The following is an 18,684-nucleotide window of genomic DNA, read 5'->3' as shown; positions in this document are numbered from 1 at the left end:
TTATCCACCTGTGATGCTCGAGAGTGAAGCAAGGAGGGGAATGTACTTCAAGTAATAGTGTTATATGTGTTAGAGTAGGAGCAGACATTTGACCTTTAAAAGCATAGGTGTGAAATTATTCGTACAGCCAAATCCAGAAGAGCCACTGTTATGTCACCTGTCCTTTTTCTCCTGCGACAAGTCAAAATGTCTTCTGAGAAAAAGTAAATCTTTGTCGGCTGATATAACTCAGTTAACAGCCCCACATTTTAGCGAGCGTGGGTGACTGCCACCAGTTCTTCAGCTTTTAACATTTCTGTCGAGATTTATATCTACCAGACATACAGAGATAAGCCAGCACGCAGATTTGAAGGAAGGGAAAGTCCAAAGTAAGAAACAGGTTCACGTTTTAGTCTTTAACAACTCTGGATCACAGTGCATCAAATGTGTAGGACATGTATCAAAATGCACCAATATGAAAGATATAAAAGATATATTTTATAAGTATTTATCGCTTAGTGTGGACAGGTGTTTCCATGTATGTATGCAGGATTTTAGACATAAAAAGGTTAAAAATCTCCGTTTGTAAAGATATTTACTTTCCATCAGTACTCCAAAGAGGAAGTCAGTCAGAAATGGGTCTAAAATATATTTCTTTGGAGTAAATAGTTTAACTATATAAAGAATCTGCACAGCTATCAGTGAATGAATAACTGTTTGACAAAAGGCTTTGAATAGAAAATTGCATCCCTACAATCACTCTCTGTGTAGGAGTACGTGCGTCACGTCTGCATACTCCTCTGTAGAAATAATTACCATGTAGTGCCAGAACTGGATATCACTCGTACACTGCTATTTTAATCAACTCCCTAAAAAAGAAAATCAAAATTTTAAGTCACATTTCTTGTTGTCTTTTCTCACTATTCATATAGTTCATATAGCTTTATAGTCGTCGTAGAGAATGAGCCACTGTTTTTAAGCGCACTGCAGTGTAAACTTACCTGTGTTATGGCTTCCCTGGGTTATTTATGTCTCTCAAATGCGCATAAAAACTTGTCGCTCTGCAGTTTAAACAAGACCGCCTCACCCTGATCATCACCTCCTGTCTCTGGTGCACAGTGTAAAAATTAAAGTCTCTTTGAGCCTCTTTTTTTTTTTAACTAATTGAAATAACTCAGAGTTAGAGCCACATTGTGAATCAGCGTGTCGACACTAACGCATGGTCACTCTGTACAGTCTAAAACCAGCTGTTGCATTTCCGAAGGCAATGTTTGACAGAATTGGGCTCTAATCGTGTTTGGACAGACTCTTTGTAAATAATATGTTTTCTATTCTTAGCCAAGTGATGAGGTTATTCATAGCAGCTTGCCGAGTTATAGTTCAGGTGAGTCAGTATCGCATAGCGGATACAGTGCAGTGCACCACTGATATTTGACAGTTTATACATATTTATCTTGAACTTTTTAGCCTTCTTTGAGATATGACTGTGGAGAAAGGACAGAAAAGCTGGAAGAAAGAGCCAGAAAAGACACCGCAAATAGCAGATTCAACCCAAGGTCTCTGCGTTAGCCTTACAGAATATAGGTCATCTGCTCTACCCAGTGAGCTAAACTAGCACACAAATGCCAATATGCCCCAGTGTTTGTAGGAAAACTAATATCAGTCTCTTTGTACCCATGGGCAGTGGGCATTAAATCACTCCCAAAAACTAATTAATAATAAACATGTTGAAGTTTAAGTTAATTGTGGAATTTAATGATCCATACTCCAAGTTACGATCTCTGCTTCCTCTGGGTTGCTTTCTCCTCTCTCGCTCTCTGTCCCTTTCTTCCTCTCTGCCTTTGCCAGGATACTGTTTGCTCTGTCTCTCCCTCTCACTGTGTGTTCATCTGGAGCCTGTCCCAGATCACTTTGAGTGAGATGAGACATGGTACTCCCCTGGTCTAACACAGAGATCCAGACAATCACACATGCTCACTTTCACACCTACAGCCAATTTACAATCACAAATTAGCCTAAAATGTTTAGCCTGTGGGAGGAGGTCAGAACACCTGGAAGAAAACCTCATAAAAGGTAGGGAGAACAAAGCCTGTACAGAAAGTAGTAGTTTTAAATAAGTCTGTATGAGGTAACACCACCCACTACAACCTGTTACTAAGAGTACATGGTGTTTACCATTGCATCCCAGCAAAGACCCACCTAAAGAAAAATGATCATCCATTAAAGTGGACACCACACTTGTAATATTTTCATCACTTTACCTTGCTGCCCTTTCCGATCGGTAACTGAAGCCATTATTTTGATCTCCTCCAAGCCACAGGACTGAGTTGTCAAGCAGTTAGTTTACCTAGTAGAACATGTGAGTTGCTTCTTTGCAGCTGCCTAATCTGTAATCACTAAACTTGATTATGTTTGTGACTTTGACCTGTTAAAACAATTAATTTAACGGTGGCCAGATTTAAATTAGTCATTTTTGACAATAGTTTGGCTGTTAGTTATTCAGCAACTACTTTTTTGCTGCCTTTTGAGATCCTTTTCTTTGGTAATAAAAGGGTGAAATGATTAAAAATTGACATTTCATCTGAATTAACTTTTGCCAGTATGCACATAGTAGAAAATACAGTTCTGTGGTTTTGGACCATTATGTTACATTTTAAACAAACATGCAGATAAATCTGTTTTAACACCTGCTGCAGAAATGTGACTTCTTTTTCCATTAATACTCTGAACCTTAAACAGGATTGGCTCAGTTTGGCCCAGAAAGCCCAAACTGGGGTTGTTTTCCACTTATATTCATTCACGTAAAGAACTGTTCATTTTAAAACCTGCTTTTAGGCCCACTTACGCTGGCCTTATTCATGTCTGTGAAACATAAGAAAACCACAGAGTCATTGTGCAGTTCCTAATTATACAGGATGGCATTGCCCTGATTGTCACCTTGTGTCCCTGCTGCAGACTAGCCTCTTTGAGCACGCTCTTATTGTAACTAGTTTAAACGACCTACAGACTTACTACCACAATGTGAATTAGGCTGCTCAACGCAAATACATGGTCAGTCTGTACAGTCTAAAACCAGCTGTTGTATTTCTGAGTACTGAAGGCTATATTTGACCGGATTAGACTCCTATTTGTGTTTGGAGAGGCTGTTCGTAAAGATGTTTTCTATTCTTAGTCAGGTAAGGAGGTTATTCATAGTAGCTTGCTGAGTTGTAGCTCAGGTGAGTTAGTTTCTCAGACAGCTGTTAATAGTCTTTAGACAAGCTTATTGGCTAATACGTGCAGTGGACTGGCTGCTTTGTTTATGTTCTGACTTTGTAGTGTTGCAACAGAACAGGTGCTCTTATCTTTAAATCAAATTGGTCAAAAAAGTATCAATGAGTACATTTATTTTATTTTTTGCTGCCTTTTGATATCCTTTTCTTTGGTACAGCTTGGTGTCCTGGTGCCTGCAAATTGCACAGAAACATATTGTTGCTTTTGAAGATACTAGTGTGGTGAAATACTAAATATTTACATTATATATTTTCCTTTTTCATTCCCTAACATTAACAATACTGTGTTTGTATGTATTAATGCATATAATATACTAATAGAGTTATAGTCAAATGGGAAAATGATGGTGAGATGAACTTTTTGGTAGCTTACTCTTAAATTTATTATTGCATCATATTTGTGAGGTTTTATTACTCCTGGTCCTGCCTTAATTTCCACGTCAGTCTTCTGTGAAGTACTTTGAACTGCACTTACCTGCTTTGGAGGTACTATACAAATATAGTAGGATTGACTGATTAAGATAAGATAAGATAAGATAACCTTTATTAGTCCCACACGTGGGAAATTTGTTACTTGCTGCCTGCACTGTGGTGTGATACCAGTTAATCTGTGACAGACCAATACCAGCTGACACACATATATATATATATATGTAGGTCATTCAGAAAAAGAGGGTTTAAAAAATGCATATATATGCAGCATCAAAGTGTAATAGGTGCATGTCGTAGTAAAAAAACAAAAACAAAAAACCCACCAAGGGTCTAAAGAATAAAATGTTATTAGGTAAATTATTTACACCAATGCTGTCTATTTCAAATATTGTGTCACTGGAAAATAACTAATTACACCTTTGAGATACTTGTACTTGAGTACTTTTTCCACAAAATTAGCTTCACTTTTTTACATTGGCATGGAAATTTGAGCACTGACTGAAATTGCAATATTACCTAGCCCAATTAAGAGACAGCTTTTTTCATTGAAAATATTTGATACCTTTGAGTCCTTCATGGAGCACGATTTGAAGCTAACTCAGAATAATAATAAAATTGCGACACAGCTCAGGTTCTAATTACTGCTAACATCTATGTGGAAACTAAAATGAACTATGTACTGCGGTGCTCAGAGAGTGGCACACAGACTTAGTAAGTGCTCCTTTGCAATCTAGCCTGCTTTCAAAAACACTTTCTAAGTCTCACACACTAATACATGCTCAAGCTGTCCAATCTAAAACCAGCTGTGGGTGCTGGAGTCTATATTTAGCAGAATTAGAGACTCACCTGTGCTTGGAGAGGCTATTTGTAAAGGTTATTTCTATTCTTGGCCAGGTAAGCTTGTTATATACAGTAAGCTGCGTGATAGTGAGTCAGTGTCCTCGAGCGCTATTGATTTTATTGTATTAGTGTAGTGTTAAGCTTGTAGGTTAACACCTTGGGTCATACATGTACAGTATAGATGCATCAGTCGACATCAGGTTGTGCAGAATTAGGGCTCTAACACAAGATACAGAAGACGGACCGAGGAAAAAAAGCACACCGTTTTATCCAGAGTAATCACAGAATTGTGCACAGGACCGCACACTGAGAAGCATAACAGATGTTGAGCCAGAGACTGAGAGGAAGGCATGACTATTTATGCATAACGAGGTAATCGGGGAAGTGGAAACAGGAGGGCAACAAGACACAGCTGAATGAAATCAAGCCAATGAGATAAGGTGGGAAGTAAAAATAAAAGTGGGCACAGGAAATGACCAACTATCAGAGCAAAACGGGAATGAACCCAAAGGATAACTACTAAACACATGAACTCATGCTGAGGCAGGAATAACAAAGTCACAATAGAAACTCAAGAGCTAACAGAAAATTCATCACCAAGGAAACCATGAGTAAAAAATCAGACACAAATAATACAAAAAAATACATAATAATTCAAACAGACTCTTTAAGAAATAAATGGGGACATTAAAAGGTCAACAAAACAGAACTCTAATCAGAAATAGCATTTAACAAACTGGCCTAACCATATGAGACAGATTGATCTAATATACTACAGGAGTAAAATATTTTAAGTTCAAAGTTGGATACCACATGAACAATGACTAAAATACATATAGAAATGTAAAGACCCAAACCCCTTTGCTGCACTCCCAATGCAGATTTATGTAAGGTCACCACAGAGGGAAAACCAACCTTAACTATACTTACAGTTGAAGAGAGCTTCTTTTGTAACCCAGCTATTTTGAAGCTGCTGCTGGGACACCGATCACTGATTCACATTCACAAAGGCAGAAAACAGCAGCTTTCTTTAGCTCAAGTATAAAAACCCTGTTGTGAGTTTGAGTATACTTGTTCCTTTATTATAAGAGTTACATGTCATTATGTTAGGTAACTTGAGTATAGAGTACTTATTATTTTATTATTAGATATCCAATATTCTTTTGGGTGATGTAATCACTCTAGAAGTGTTTGACCCAGTATTTTGAGTTGTTAAGTTTTGGTGTGTTTGTGCATTATGGATTGTTTTCTTATTCTCTTGTAGTGCTTGTGGTGATGATGATGATGATTATTAGTTTCATGTTTCTGTTTATCTGTGTTTAAGGATTTGTTGTTTCATGAATTGTTTGAGTTGCATGTGTCTGTCTGCGTCTTTGTTTAGTGGTTTCTTGTTTCCTGTTTTATTGTGAAGGTCTGTGTCTCATGTGAGTGTGTTCAGTTCTGTTAACGAAATTGTCTCGTTAGTCCAATTTCTCCCAGCTGTGTCTCCCTCCTGTTGCCCATTGCCTGATTACCACCCTGTGTATATTAGCCCTGTGTTTTCCTCTGTTTTCCTGTGCTCAGTGTCACGTGGTACCCTCGGATTATGCCTGTGTGTTTTTGGTCTCAGTGGTCACTTTATGTTTTGTTTGATGCCAGCAATAAAGCTGTGGTTTTCAGTTACATTTCCGTCTCCGAGTCCTGCACTTGGATCCACATCTTCACCTGCCCGCCCACAGAGCCCTGACAAGAAGTGCATATAAAATATAAAACATATGCACAGAAAGTCACCTCTTTTACAGTTAGTTTCCTGTTGTTTAGTTATTTAATTATGAGTTGGTTTGGCCCACCTTTACAGTACAAAAAGATCACTTAAAGCATATACACCAGCACTCTAATAATAAAGATGATGTCGACTTTCATTTGCAGTGTTAAACTAAACTGTCCCTGTCCTCTTTTCCCACACAGTTCGAACTCCCATAGTCCATCTCCACCGAGCAGTTCAAACGCCTTCAGCCTGCTGAGCTCTGAGCAGGACAACCCTTCAACCAGCGGCTGCAGGTAAATCCACCACCTGTTGCTGTATAACTGAAGAAGCTTCTTGTCACTTCACGGGACATTCTCACTCTTTGGGCCACAAGAACACCTTACATAATAACACAACCAGCTATTGTGCCTGTTATTTAATCGCTTTCTGAGGGACTGTTCTCCTTGTCTGACTCGCCGCTGTGCGTGTATGTGTGCAACTTGCAGTAGCGAGGAGTCTGCCAAAGCCAAGACGCAGAAGGAGGTGATTAAAACTCTGAAAGAGCTGAAGTTTCACCTGCCTGCTGACAAGAAACACAATAACAAGTCGACCACGCTGAACACCCTGAAGTATGCACTTCGCTGTGTGAAACAGATGGAAGGTGTGTACTGTCTAAAAGCGTCAGTCTGAGTTCCTCTTGTTTCTGTGGTCTGTTCCTCCTTCTTAGTAGCTACTTTTTTATTGAAACACTTAACATTCGTGTGTAAATGTTTGCTTTTGACTCCTATTTCTGCCACAAGAATGTCCTCTGCGCAATTTACAGAATTTGCTCAAAGCCAAACCCAAAAAGAAATAAAGGCATAACTTTGAGCAGGAGGGAATGTTTATGTAGGCAGTTTCCAGGTAATGATCTGTAAATGCTCACCTCATTCCTGCTGAAATGCTTGCAGATGTTAATGGGTGGGCAGATGTTTACTTGCGACGCATTTCAGCATAGCACTGAGATTTAGGATTACAGACTATTACATCAGCTCTGTCTTGGTAGTCTTATGTTGATACTATTTTGTTAGTTTTGCTAGTTTTCATCTACTCTGAGCTTATATTTTGAGCATATTCTGACAAAAATGTTCTGTGTATATTTCTTCTTTCAGCCAATGAGGAGTATTACCAGCTCCTGATGATCAATGACAGTCAGCCTTCAGGCCTGGATGTGTCTTCATACACAATAGAGGAGATCGATAGCATCACCTCTGAGTACACTCTCAAAAACAATGTAAGATCTTGAAGTAGCTTTTAAAACTGATTTGTGCTCTTAAACAATAACAAAGATGCAAAGAAAAAGTCTTGTAATTATTATTTTTTTCCTCAAACCACAATTTCATGTCTTCAACAGGATATGTTTGCAGTTGCCGTGTCTCTTATCACTGGAAGGATAGTCTACATTTCTGACCAGGCTGCCTCCATCCTCAACTGTAAGAGAGATGTGTTCAGAAACACCAAGTTTGTGGAGTTTCTTACACCGCAGGATGTCAGCGTCTTTTACAGCTTCACAACGCCTTATCGCCTGCCCTCCTGGAGCATGTGCACTGGAGCAGGTATGGTGACGACAGAGAACTCTGAAGTAATTGTTCTTATGGACCACCAGAAGGGATTTCAACGTTAATATAAGGACAGATTTCCAATACAATAGTTTCAAGAACAGTTACAGTATAGCAAAAGAAAAGCCAAATAAGTACAAATATGGGTTTATCCAAGAGGGCTTAGCTTTTGAGCGTTTAAGTTAAATTCAGACAAGTAATAAGAGGATGATGTCAGACCATCCATTACAAGTACCAGAACTATATAAAGACTTCACAGAAATAGAAAAACATCTGAGAGTCTATAATGAAGAGGCTTAGAGGTACTTTATTAAGTTTATGTTCAATGGATTCAAGTTATCCATTTAAAACCGCTGATGTTTACCCCTTTTCACTCAGCTATATGGAACAGATCGAGCTGTCTCAGTCGTTAAAGCATAATCTGGAAATTATAATGGGTTGCCAAATGGGGAAGCTTTTAAAAGTCCACAAAAGAACAAAACGTGCAAATGTCCAAGACACAGTTTGAAATCGGATAATGAATACCCTTCATTTAATTTTCCCAGAGAGACTCTGTGTAACGGATAATGGCCAGCTTCACCAGTCAGTGTGGTGCCTTAAATCTTGTTTACGCACAAAGACCCTTTTAGAGGTCCTGCATTTAAATCCCAGATGAGCCCTGTGTGTGGGGAATATGGTGCTTGTAACACAAAGTGCTCAATAAGACTAAATATACTCCATAAATCATTTACTCTTTCTCCCAATTAGGCCTGGAATTATTTTGGCTGGTGTACCATGTATGTTTAAATTCATTTAAAGTAAGTGCAGGGCTGGGCTTCCAAAGGATGTTTATTGATGGAATTAATCAACCATTGGACACCTACAGGAGACCAGACTCTCACCACCATTTGGCTGGATCGTGTTGCTTTTGAATTAAAACGTTTCTCTTCCCATTTCAGAGTCGTCCCCGCCTGACTGCATGCAGGAGAAGTCCTTTTTCTGTCGTATCAGGTGGGTGGGTGCTGGGTCAAATGCAGTGTCGGGCCATCTGCTGCTCGTACCTGCTCTTAGTTCATATTCATACTTTCTATCCAGGCTAGATGCTTTTTCAATGAGTTTGTGACATCATATGCATAAAAACCTGTAAACAGCTGCTTTTTCCAGGCCAGCGTTAAAGACCATTTACATATTAACAACACACTTAGCATTTGTTAGGATGTTCCACAGACTTCTATAGCATTCTTTAAATCTTTTATTTTAAAGAATTATTTTATTTAACTATATTTTTGAGTATTGGTCTGATTTATGGGGTCACATCAGAGATCTAAAACCTTAAACAGAACAGCTATTTAAAGTTGTGCACACAAACATTCACTCCTATTTACTGATGGGTGGAAAATGACCACAGAGCGCCCCCATGTGTTCAGATTCTAAAATCCAAAAGCGATTAAACTAGAGGGTATTTGTGCATACTTGACTCATGTACCCAGTCTCATCTTTGTTTGGCTCACTTTACCTCTTTTGCCTAATATCCAGCAGTGGTAAGGAGTGTGAGGGTGACCTGCAGTACTATCCATTCCGCATGACGCCTTACCTGATGAAGGTCCAGGATACAGTGCACACTGAAGACCAGTTCTGCTGCCTCCTTCTGGCTGAGAGGGTCCACTCTGGCTATGATGGTAAAAATATTGAATATGAATATGTTTCTCCTAATTTGGCTTCTCTTTACCGGCTCCCTATTAAATCCAGAGCTGAATTTAAATTTCTTCTCCTCCTATAAAAGGTCTCGAGATATCAGTCATATCTTAAAAGCCCTATTAGTACAATAATATCCTAATGGAGCACTTTGCTATCAAACTGCAGGCTTACTTGTGGTTCCTACAGTTTCTGAAAGTAGAATGGGAGGCCGAGCCTTCAGCTTTCAGACTCCTGTCCTGTGGAAGTGACTCCCAGCCAGCGTTTAGAAGACTAACACCCTCTCTAATTTTAAGATTAGACTTAAAACTTCCCTTTTTCTTGAAGATTGTTGGGGTTTTCTCTCTGACACCGTAAGGTCTTCATCATACAATTTAAAAAAGTGTGTTAAGAAGACTGTCGTTGTGTTTTGGTGCTATAGAAATTAAAGTGAACTGTATCTGTATATATTTTTTTATCCTTAAGCACCCAGAATTCCAACAGACAAGCAGATCTTCACCACCACTCACTCTCCAAGCTGTGTGTTCCAGGATGTGGATGAGAGGTAAGCCAAGAATGCTTTTACTGCTGAATTTAAACTAAGTGATCTCTGAAAAAGGTGCAAACATTTGGTGATGTTGGCTGCTAACACTGCACTTTGTTTCAGGGCAGTACCTCTTCTTGGGTACCTCCCACAGGACCTGATTGGCACCCCAGTCCTCTGCCACCTGCATCCCAGTGACCGCCCGATCATGCTGGCTATTCACAGAAAGAGTGAGCCCACACAAAATTGACAGAAGAAACATCAACATCCAGTGTAAGCAGGGGAAATCAGCGCCTGTCTCAATCTGTTTGTTTTTCCTCTGCAGTCCTCCAGTGTGCAGGCCAACCGTTTGACCACTCGTCCATCAGGTTCTGTGCAAGAAATGGAGAGTACATCATCTTAGACACCAGCTGGTCCAGTTTTGTCAATCCTTGGAGCCGCAAAGTCTCCTTTGTTATTGGGAGACACAAAGTCCGCATGTAAGTATTTATTACCTAAACAAGTTGATACATACATTTAAATCGATATTAGATTAATATTTGACCACGGCATATGTGACATTATAGAAACAAGTTCTTAATTGGATGACAAAACTGCTTCACGTAAGATGTGCTTGTTTACCAGGGGCCCCGTGAATGAAGACAGTTTTATGGGCCCAGTCTCAGGCGTCAAAGAGGTGAAGACCATGGACTCTGACGTCCAGGAGATTACTGAGCAGATCCATCGGCTCCTGCTACAGGTGAGGAAAAAAACAAAACTAATATAAATTTTATAAGCTGAAAGGAAAAAAATTCAGTTGGAAGGTAAAAGAAAGAGCAACATTTCAAGACCCTACACAGACTAAGGATTGATCGAGGGAAGGAGATTAACAGTTACTGTTATTGCAGGTGCAATGTCCTCTCTGTCCCTGGAAATAATCTCTTCATTTGTTCCTGTTTAATCTTTTTCTTTTGTCTTGTTTTTTATGTAACCAGCCTGTTCATAACAGTGGGTCCAGCGGCTATGGTAGTCTGCACAGCAACGACCACTTTCTTGAAATAGGCTCCTCTAACGAGAGCCTGTCGTACAACAAGATGCATCAAGAGGAAGAGGACATGAGGGGCAAAGCCAGACCTGTGAGTAAACCCACAAACATGCATTATTTCTTAAACGCTGCATGCACTGCATTTATTGTTTGACATTTTAGTTTAGCATCCGAGTTTGAGTTCAGCAGCCTTGAAAACAAGGCACGTGTGCATGCATGTCGCAGATCAAACACAGTCCAAATACATGCATGTTAAGTGCACTGGCAAGTCTTACCCTGCATGTAAGGGATATGAAGCTCTCGAGTTGTATAGAAAAAAAGCACTGTATGTGTGACGAGGTAAATGTGGCTTGTAGTCTAAAGAGCACTGAGTAGTGAGTCATGCTCACTTTCTCTTTATGGACGTCTGATTATTCAACAGTTGGCAGTGAAACTATTCAGAATCTTGAACCTCAAGTTGCTGCTAACCACTAAGTAAATTATTCACTTGATTATATGGCGAAGAAGTGACTAAGGAAGGGAATTAGGTCACTGTTACAGCTCACTGCAGTGAATCCTTACCCATGTGGTCAGGGTAACAGCACTTTTGCCTCAGGATTATGAAACAAATTTAGCCAAGATTAATATGAATTTAGTCTTAATATTCTTGTATTATTATTTTGAATGAAAAGTCTGAGCAGATTGTAAATGATTGACTCTTGTTTGTCTATTACCAGCGAACTTTTCAAGAAATCTGCAAGGGAATTCATCTTCAGAAGAGAGAAGAGCAGCAGACGGCAAAGCCAGACAACAAAAAAAGCAATGCCAGTAAGTCCAGTGAATAATTATCTGCATATTTGCTAGGTTGCAGAGCTAATTTTTTGCAAATTGTTCAGTCGCTGATACAATGATGTGATTTCATATTAATCTTAGACACTAATGCCTAATTTGTCTGCTGCAGAGTCTGTACAGAAGAAGAGCCAAGCCGTGGTGCGACCCAAAGACTTGGCTGCTCCTGTTAACTGGAAGGAGGCGGGATCACCTATGGAGGAGAGCAGAGCCTCTTTCCAGGAGGACCTGGCCTTCAATGATCAGACTGTATACTCCTACCAGCAGATCAGCTGCCTGGACAGTGTTATCAGGTACAGAGATGACTCATTAGAAGAAAATGCCAGCCATTAGCATTGCCCATCCCATGTAGAGGGACTTTATATGTTCCTGTAATACGTAATGGATACAAAGAAAGTTCAGCAAGTTCTCTGTATCATATTTCTCTGTTACTGTCCACATTCATGGTTTTACCAGGGAGGAATTGGAAAGAATTGTTACTATAAAATTCAACCTTTACAGAGTTCCTAAAGTTCTTGATTGTCTTTGACTTTTACAATCGGGTATTATCAGCATAAATACTAATTTTGTGATTGAAAAATCCCTGTAGGTACTTGGAGAGCTGTAATGTTCCCATCACCATGAAAAGGAAATGCCAGTCTCTCTCTAACACCACGTCCTCAAACTCTGATGAGGACAAACAGAAGGGATCCAGCAGCATGCAGCTGTCTAATGGTATGTGGCACTACTTCAGATCATCTAAAATAAGAATAACACAAACCTCTTACCTTTTTTTTTTTATCATGCAAAGTTACAGCCTTCTAAGGCTTTCAGACTCTTCCCTTTAAACTCTATCTATCAGACTCTTCTACAATACCACTTCCTTGTCAGTAGTTCCTGTTCTCTGTTCTCTTTGGCAGAATCATCCTTGTTGAAGGATCAGTCTGGTCTCTCTGCTTTGGACGATCAAGATAAAAAGTCCACTGACGCAGCCACAGCGGTAGTGGGCACTTCGCGGCCCCTACCTGTACCAAACAAACCAGAAAGTGTGGTGTCCATAACCAGCCAGTGTAGCTACAGTAGCACCATAGTGCATGTTGGGGACAAGAAACCTCAACCCGAGTCAGGTACAGTGACGTGAAAAAGTACTGACCTCCAACCAGATTCCCTCTATTGTTGCATATTTAATATACTGGAACTCTACAGGTATCTGATTATTAAGACAAAAAAATGTTGTTCGATGTGAATCGCACACTCTTCAGCTTATTTCTGTTTAAAGAGCACTACAGAGTACTGAAAAATCACTGATTTGGAGTGATATTGGCGACTGTAACGGATGCAACAGATTGTTTTTTTAAACCTATTACTGTGGATATTTTAGTGCTTTTTACTTCATGTATGCAAAAAATCCATTTCTGCCTCTTGGAGATCTGAAACGTCTCAGTGTGGAAAAATATTCAATAATAGAAGAAATCAGAGGAAAATGGCTTCTCACAGCACTGTAAATGCAGCCTGTATGTGTACGTGCTGATTTATGTGTGTCTGTGTGTTTGTGATGCTGTAGTTTATCAGCAAAACCTTCAATACAGGAAAAAAAAACAATGGCAAATTTTCAGTTCAAGTTCCAGTATGTATGAAGTGGGTTTGTGTCCTATTTGAAATAACTGCAAAGGTTTATGATGGGGGGGGGGGGGGGGGGGGACAAAGACACATGCACACACACTATGGCAGTTTAACACACTAGACTGCCATAAATATACTCAGTTACAGAGAGTTTAGACAGTCAGTAGGAAAAACTGCAAAAAGCTAAAACGGCTCGATTGTCTGCACCAAAGCCCAGTATGAATTAAATAAGGATTATCTTAAACTGAAACCATGCAAAGCTACTCTGCAGTTCAAACATGTAACATAATAATCCACCTTAGTTCAGAATAACAAAACCAACAGTTATGTCTATAGCTTCTGTTCTCTGAAGGAGAGGACTGAGGTACAACACGTGTAGTATAGGATATCGCAACGCATACTATGTGCTGTACTGAGTGAATCGACTGAAAATGAACTGAGCTATTTATGCAAAAATGCAGCAAAACTCTCACTGATTGTGCACCGCTTCATCTTAATACCTCAGCCCAATTTCTCTATATTCATTGGCTGTAACTGTTGTACTTCACTGCAATGTCTTAACTGTGCAGTTGCTTTACAGACTGTTGGCTTTGAACGTGGTTCCCAATTTGTGTGAGCCTTTCTTTCAGTGTGTCATTATATGTTCCAGTGTAGGCTACTGCATTGTTTTCTCTATGTTGCTTTTGTCTTTGTCGCTTTTAATAATAAAATGTTGTGTTGCATTAAAAACCCCACCTTCTGTTGCTTTACAGCTTATTAAAGTTATTCTCTTGCTGTCATTCATGCAGAGATCATAGAGGACGTACCGGGCGCAGGGGAAGTGGCCGAATCCATCCAGAACCTTGCGGCTCCTCCGTGTGCATTTTCACCTCCCAGTCAGGAGAGAGAGTGCTACAAGAAGCTGGGCTTGACCAAGCAGGTTTTGGCAGCACATACGCAGAAGGAGGAGCAGGCCTTTCTGTGTCACTTCAGAGAGCTTCGCAGACTCTCCCCCCTCGAAGCAAACTGCTCCGAGTACCTGGAGCGTCAGAAAGAACAGATCGGCAGCGATGGTACAACTAAACACCAACCCCATACTGACACAGGAAGGATAATTCTGGCTCACTGCAATTTACGTCCATGTCTATTTATAACCTGTTTAATCTCTATTTATAATTTATGACTCATTCCATTGATTAAACATCTTCGGAGATGGTGACACAGCTTTAAAAAAGACTAGAAATAGAGTAACAGACACAAACTAACTTTGAAATCAATCCCAAAGCTAGAGGAGTTTTATTTTGAAGAAAAAAAAAAGTGACAAAGAAATATTATGAGGAATATTCTCTACAGTTTACTGACTGGCTCCCTGTTTCAACCTTAATCTGTTATATTTCCACTAGCTATGACTGCACAGTATATTTGTTTCGGTGCAGCAAGGATGTTTTTATGTGGTTTAGATCACCTGCTTCCAACTTTTATGATATTTACAACAATATTTTTTACTCTCTCCTATCCTATTATTCATAGGAGGAATCTGTAAATTGTCCACTCGGACAATGCGTGAGGAAAATTTTCATGAAAACTTTAAATAAAATATTTTTTTTCATTTCCTTGATCGTCTAGTTGCACCTGCTGTTCGACCCAAACAGGGTGGAGCGTTTGCAGAGCCAACCACACGGAGAAGCACGCGGAATAAGAAGACCAAATCAAAGAGGGCTAAACAGGTCGAGTCCTCCGACAGCACAGCGTCCCATCAAGGACCACAGCTGCAGCGGCCTTCTTTTCCAAACTACAGCCTTAACCAGACATCTTGGTCTCCCTCTGAGGCAACGCAGTCGGCTTTTCCCATGGCCTACCCTACCGTGATGCCAGGCTACCCTCTCCAGGTTTACCCCAGAGCTGAGTCCATAGGTCCACGGACAGATACCACTACACAAAACTTTAGGGACAGCCAGGGTGCTCAAGCCACTCCTGGCCCCTCATCCATCCATTCTGCTCCCTACACCTCCCCCATGGTCACCCCCATTGTGGCTCTAGTACTCCCTAACTACCTGTACCCTGTAATGGGCCCCGGTCCTCCACCACAGCAGCCAGTGTACCAAGCAGAGACTGGGGTCTTCCCCACCCAAACATTGCCTTTTGCTCAGGCTGCCTTTCCATTCCCACCTTCCTTCAGCGGTCAGACTCAGTTCAACGTTCAGACCAATTTCACTCCTCCTCAAGCAGCAGGCAGCTCAACTCCATCATTCTGCTTCCCACCATCCTCGGAAATCCCTAAGCCTTCCGTTGAAGGACAGTCTCGGTCCTCAACGCCACAGTCTGGAGGAGCTGAAGGCCAGGCCTCCCCTCGCTTATTCCAGTCACGCTGCAGCTCACCCCTTAACCTGCTGGAGCTGGAACTGAACGTGGACAGGCAGGACGGCGCGATGCTCCCCTCTGGAGGACGAGGAAATACTGCAGCTGAGAGGGAGCAAACAGCAAGTGCCAGCCAGCCTAAGGAGAGGGAACTGAATCAGGTAAACAAGGAAATACAACTTCCCTTTGTCCTGTTTTTTTCCCACCTGGATCCTTCTTAATCTGTCAGCAGCCCACAGTGTCAAAGAATTTTAACGTCGTGGGCTCCCTTTATAGGCTGTGGCATGTTCCCCCATAAAGTTCACTATATATGCATCTCAGTTTGTGGGCTTTAATGGCGTTATGATAGTGATTTTATCCAAAATTATTTCCACTAAATAACTTCTGTTTTGCTATTGTAAAAACTCCTCCGATTAAATGTGGCCCAGGGTGTGTTAATCATGTTATTATTCCTTACACCCTTTAGCCATCTCTCAGTCTCCTTGGTCCTCCAGGACCGTTGTATTTCGGGGGTACAGCCTGTTTCTGTGAGCGTTTGTCTTGGGATAAAGTGTGCTCTAGGCTGAGTGCTTTCAGCAACGAGGTAGGCAAATCATCGTAAAACCTCCGCACTTTTCAAATCCCATTTCTTCCCGATTCCATGTCAACTGTTCCAGTTACTGTTTTCCTTTTCATGACTTATGAGTATTATTATTGCTTGTTCAGTAGACGCTGATTTTTAGCTGAAGCATGACAATGAAAACCGCCTAAGAAGCATAATAAAACCTGGAGGCACGTGCCCTCTTGAGGAAGTTAATTACAGGATAGTATTCTGTATGTGCACCTTTGGAATAATCCAGTTTTAATAATTGGTTATAAAATGAGAACTGATCTTTATTTAACTGACCATTACAAACACCAAAACACGAACAATTTAAGTTTTCTCTGTTTTTCAATCAACACAGCCATTAAGTATTTGTTGTGCTAGAAGGAAAATAACCCAAAATGCTATGTTTAACTGGTCAGAAATGCTCTGGCAGAAGAAACTTCAAATGTTTTTGGTAGCTGTGGGTTGAAGAGCATATTTTTCTGCCAAATTTTGGACTTCTCTTCCTCAGCTTAGCCAGATTCACAAGATGTCTGAAGTGAAGCGCTCTCTTGAGTTCATTTAACTGTGTCTCTGGGGTCTGACTGGATACTGGACAGATTTTTCTCTATTTGTAGTTATTCTGCAGTGGGTTTATTTCCAGGCCCAGAAAAACTCAAATCATGATCTTTTTTCTACCGTACAGCGCACATAGCGTGTATGTTCTCCCCCAAGCAATTCAACCTAACTTTCCTCAGTTCAAAAAAAGCATTATAGAGTGTCATATTGACAAGTCGAGGCACACGGTAAGATCAGCTTCCGCTGGCGTCCTGCTGCAGATCCCATCCTTCATCTCTCACCTTTTTAAATAAGTCAATTCAATTCAATTTTATTTACACAGCGCCAAATCACAACAACAGTCGCCCTACAATAATACATACAGAGAAAAACCCAACAATCATATGACGCCCTGTGAACAAGCTCTTTGGCGACAGTGGGAAGGAAAAACTCCCTTTTAACAGGAAGAAACCTCCGCAGGACCGGGCTCAGGGAGGGGCGGGCATCTGCTGCAACCGGTTGGGGTGAGAGAAGGAAGACAGGATAGAAAACATGCTGTGGAAGAGAGACAGAGATTAATAACAAGTGCGATTCAATGCAGAGGTCAAGTTCTCTCTTCACACATGCCAACAGTGTGGTTTGACTTACTGGATTGGATATCTCCAGTGGGGTTTTTAAAGCCTGTAGCCCATGGGTCTACTATACTGTGGGTGTTTGAACTATGTGCTTCATATTACTGAAGACGATACACTAATTTGTGTGTTAGTCCTTTAAAAAAAATGCATTTTTCAGAATTGTTACTTTGATGAAGATCAGACCACGCTTAAACTGATGCAGCTACTTCTAAATGGTTCACCTTCGTATTTTTTCCATTGCACATACACTGATTTTAGCATGACCTCCACAGCTGTGGGAACCTGATTCACAATTAAACATGTGGAAGGGGGTATTGTCGTTTGTATTGTACCGAGATGATATAATGAAGAAAGGAAAAGTGGTTTGCAGCCATCTTCTGTATTTTGCAAATGCTTTTCTAATTATAATATACATATTGCATTCATGAATTATTGACTTCCCTCACTTTAAATTAGCTGGAAAAGGATCAGGATCATGTATCTAATTTAAATCAACTACACTGGTCTCCTCGGTCCTTGTGAACCAACGAGTGTTTGCTGAGAATGACAGTTTTTTATGATTAAGCAGAAACATGCTCCCAGGTGAGTCTTTAAAATCTGAGGCAGGATGTAAAACGGCAAGAGAAACGGCGTCTGCGAGTGTAATGAATGCTTCAGTGTGAGGACCTGAATCCTGCTCCTCTGATGTGGTGTTCCTTCAATATTTGTTTTTGCAGACAAGCTCGCAATGTGACGCTAACAACAGCGATGCCAACTCTTCATCCAGTGACATGCTGAACATTATCCTCCAAGAGGACTCCTTTTCGGGCACCGGCTCAGCCACCTCAGGGTCCATGGGCTACAGAACGTCAGCCAGCGGCACTTCGAATAGCGGGACATCTGAGGGCAGGACGTCAGCCAGCAGAGTCTCAGGTAGTCCTACAGTTATAACCATGTGTTTTAACTTGTGATTGCTATACAGATTTGAAGTTTTTGTCCAAGTTTTTTTTTTTTTTTTTTTTTAACAGAGCAAGCAATGTTTAACATTTCTAAACGCAGTAGCGTTCTTTAGAAAGCATAAATTATTTCTGTTTGCATACAATAACAGAATT

At 40.5% G+C, this 18,684-nt stretch overlaps 1 protein-coding gene across 5 annotated transcripts in view; it reads left to right on the top strand.

The window, feature by feature from the left end:
- per2 (period circadian clock 2) overlaps positions 1-18,684 on the top strand; it is a 32,250-nt gene that overhangs the window by 10,760 nt on the left and 2,806 nt on the right. Inside the window, exons 1-20 of one of the 5 annotated variants that reach the window (XM_026148680.1) lie at positions 1,134-2,052; positions 6,471-6,563; positions 6,756-6,910; positions 7,401-7,522; positions 7,643-7,844; positions 8,786-8,837; positions 9,363-9,505; positions 9,987-10,065; positions 10,168-10,274; positions 10,370-10,523; positions 10,669-10,783; positions 11,019-11,159; positions 11,785-11,875; positions 12,009-12,189; positions 12,486-12,610; positions 12,796-13,002; positions 14,287-14,550; positions 15,104-15,996; positions 16,302-16,418; positions 18,310-18,505. In XM_026148680.1, the coding sequence (XP_026004465.1) occupies positions 2,000-2,052; positions 6,471-6,563; positions 6,756-6,910; positions 7,401-7,522; positions 7,643-7,844; positions 8,786-8,837; positions 9,363-9,505; positions 9,987-10,065; positions 10,168-10,274; positions 10,370-10,523; positions 10,669-10,783; positions 11,019-11,159; positions 11,785-11,875; positions 12,009-12,189; positions 12,486-12,610; positions 12,796-13,002; positions 14,287-14,550; positions 15,104-15,996; positions 16,302-16,418; positions 18,310-18,505 (3,490 nt within the window). In that variant the 5' untranslated portion in view covers positions 1,134-1,999. Of the gene's footprint in view, positions 1-1,133; positions 2,053-6,133; positions 6,304-6,470; positions 6,564-6,755; positions 6,911-7,400; positions 7,523-7,642; positions 7,845-8,785; positions 8,838-9,362; positions 9,506-9,986; positions 10,066-10,167; positions 10,275-10,369; positions 10,524-10,668; positions 10,784-11,018; positions 11,160-11,784; positions 11,876-12,008; positions 12,190-12,485; positions 12,611-12,795; positions 13,003-14,286; positions 14,551-15,103; positions 15,997-16,301; positions 16,419-18,309; positions 18,506-18,684 lie in introns of those variants that run through there. The other 4 variants (XM_026148681.1, XM_026148677.1, XM_026148679.1 and 1 more) reach the window with 4 other exon arrangements.

The sequence above is a fragment of the Astatotilapia calliptera genome, chromosome 18 (genome assembly GCF_900246225.1).
Source record: "Astatotilapia calliptera chromosome 18, fAstCal1.2, whole genome shotgun sequence".
Lineage (NCBI taxonomy): Eukaryota > Metazoa > Chordata > Actinopteri > Cichliformes > Cichlidae > Astatotilapia > Astatotilapia calliptera.
The sequence above is the reverse complement of the archived record's forward strand: the minus strand, read 5'-3'. Positions and strand labels throughout refer to the sequence as shown.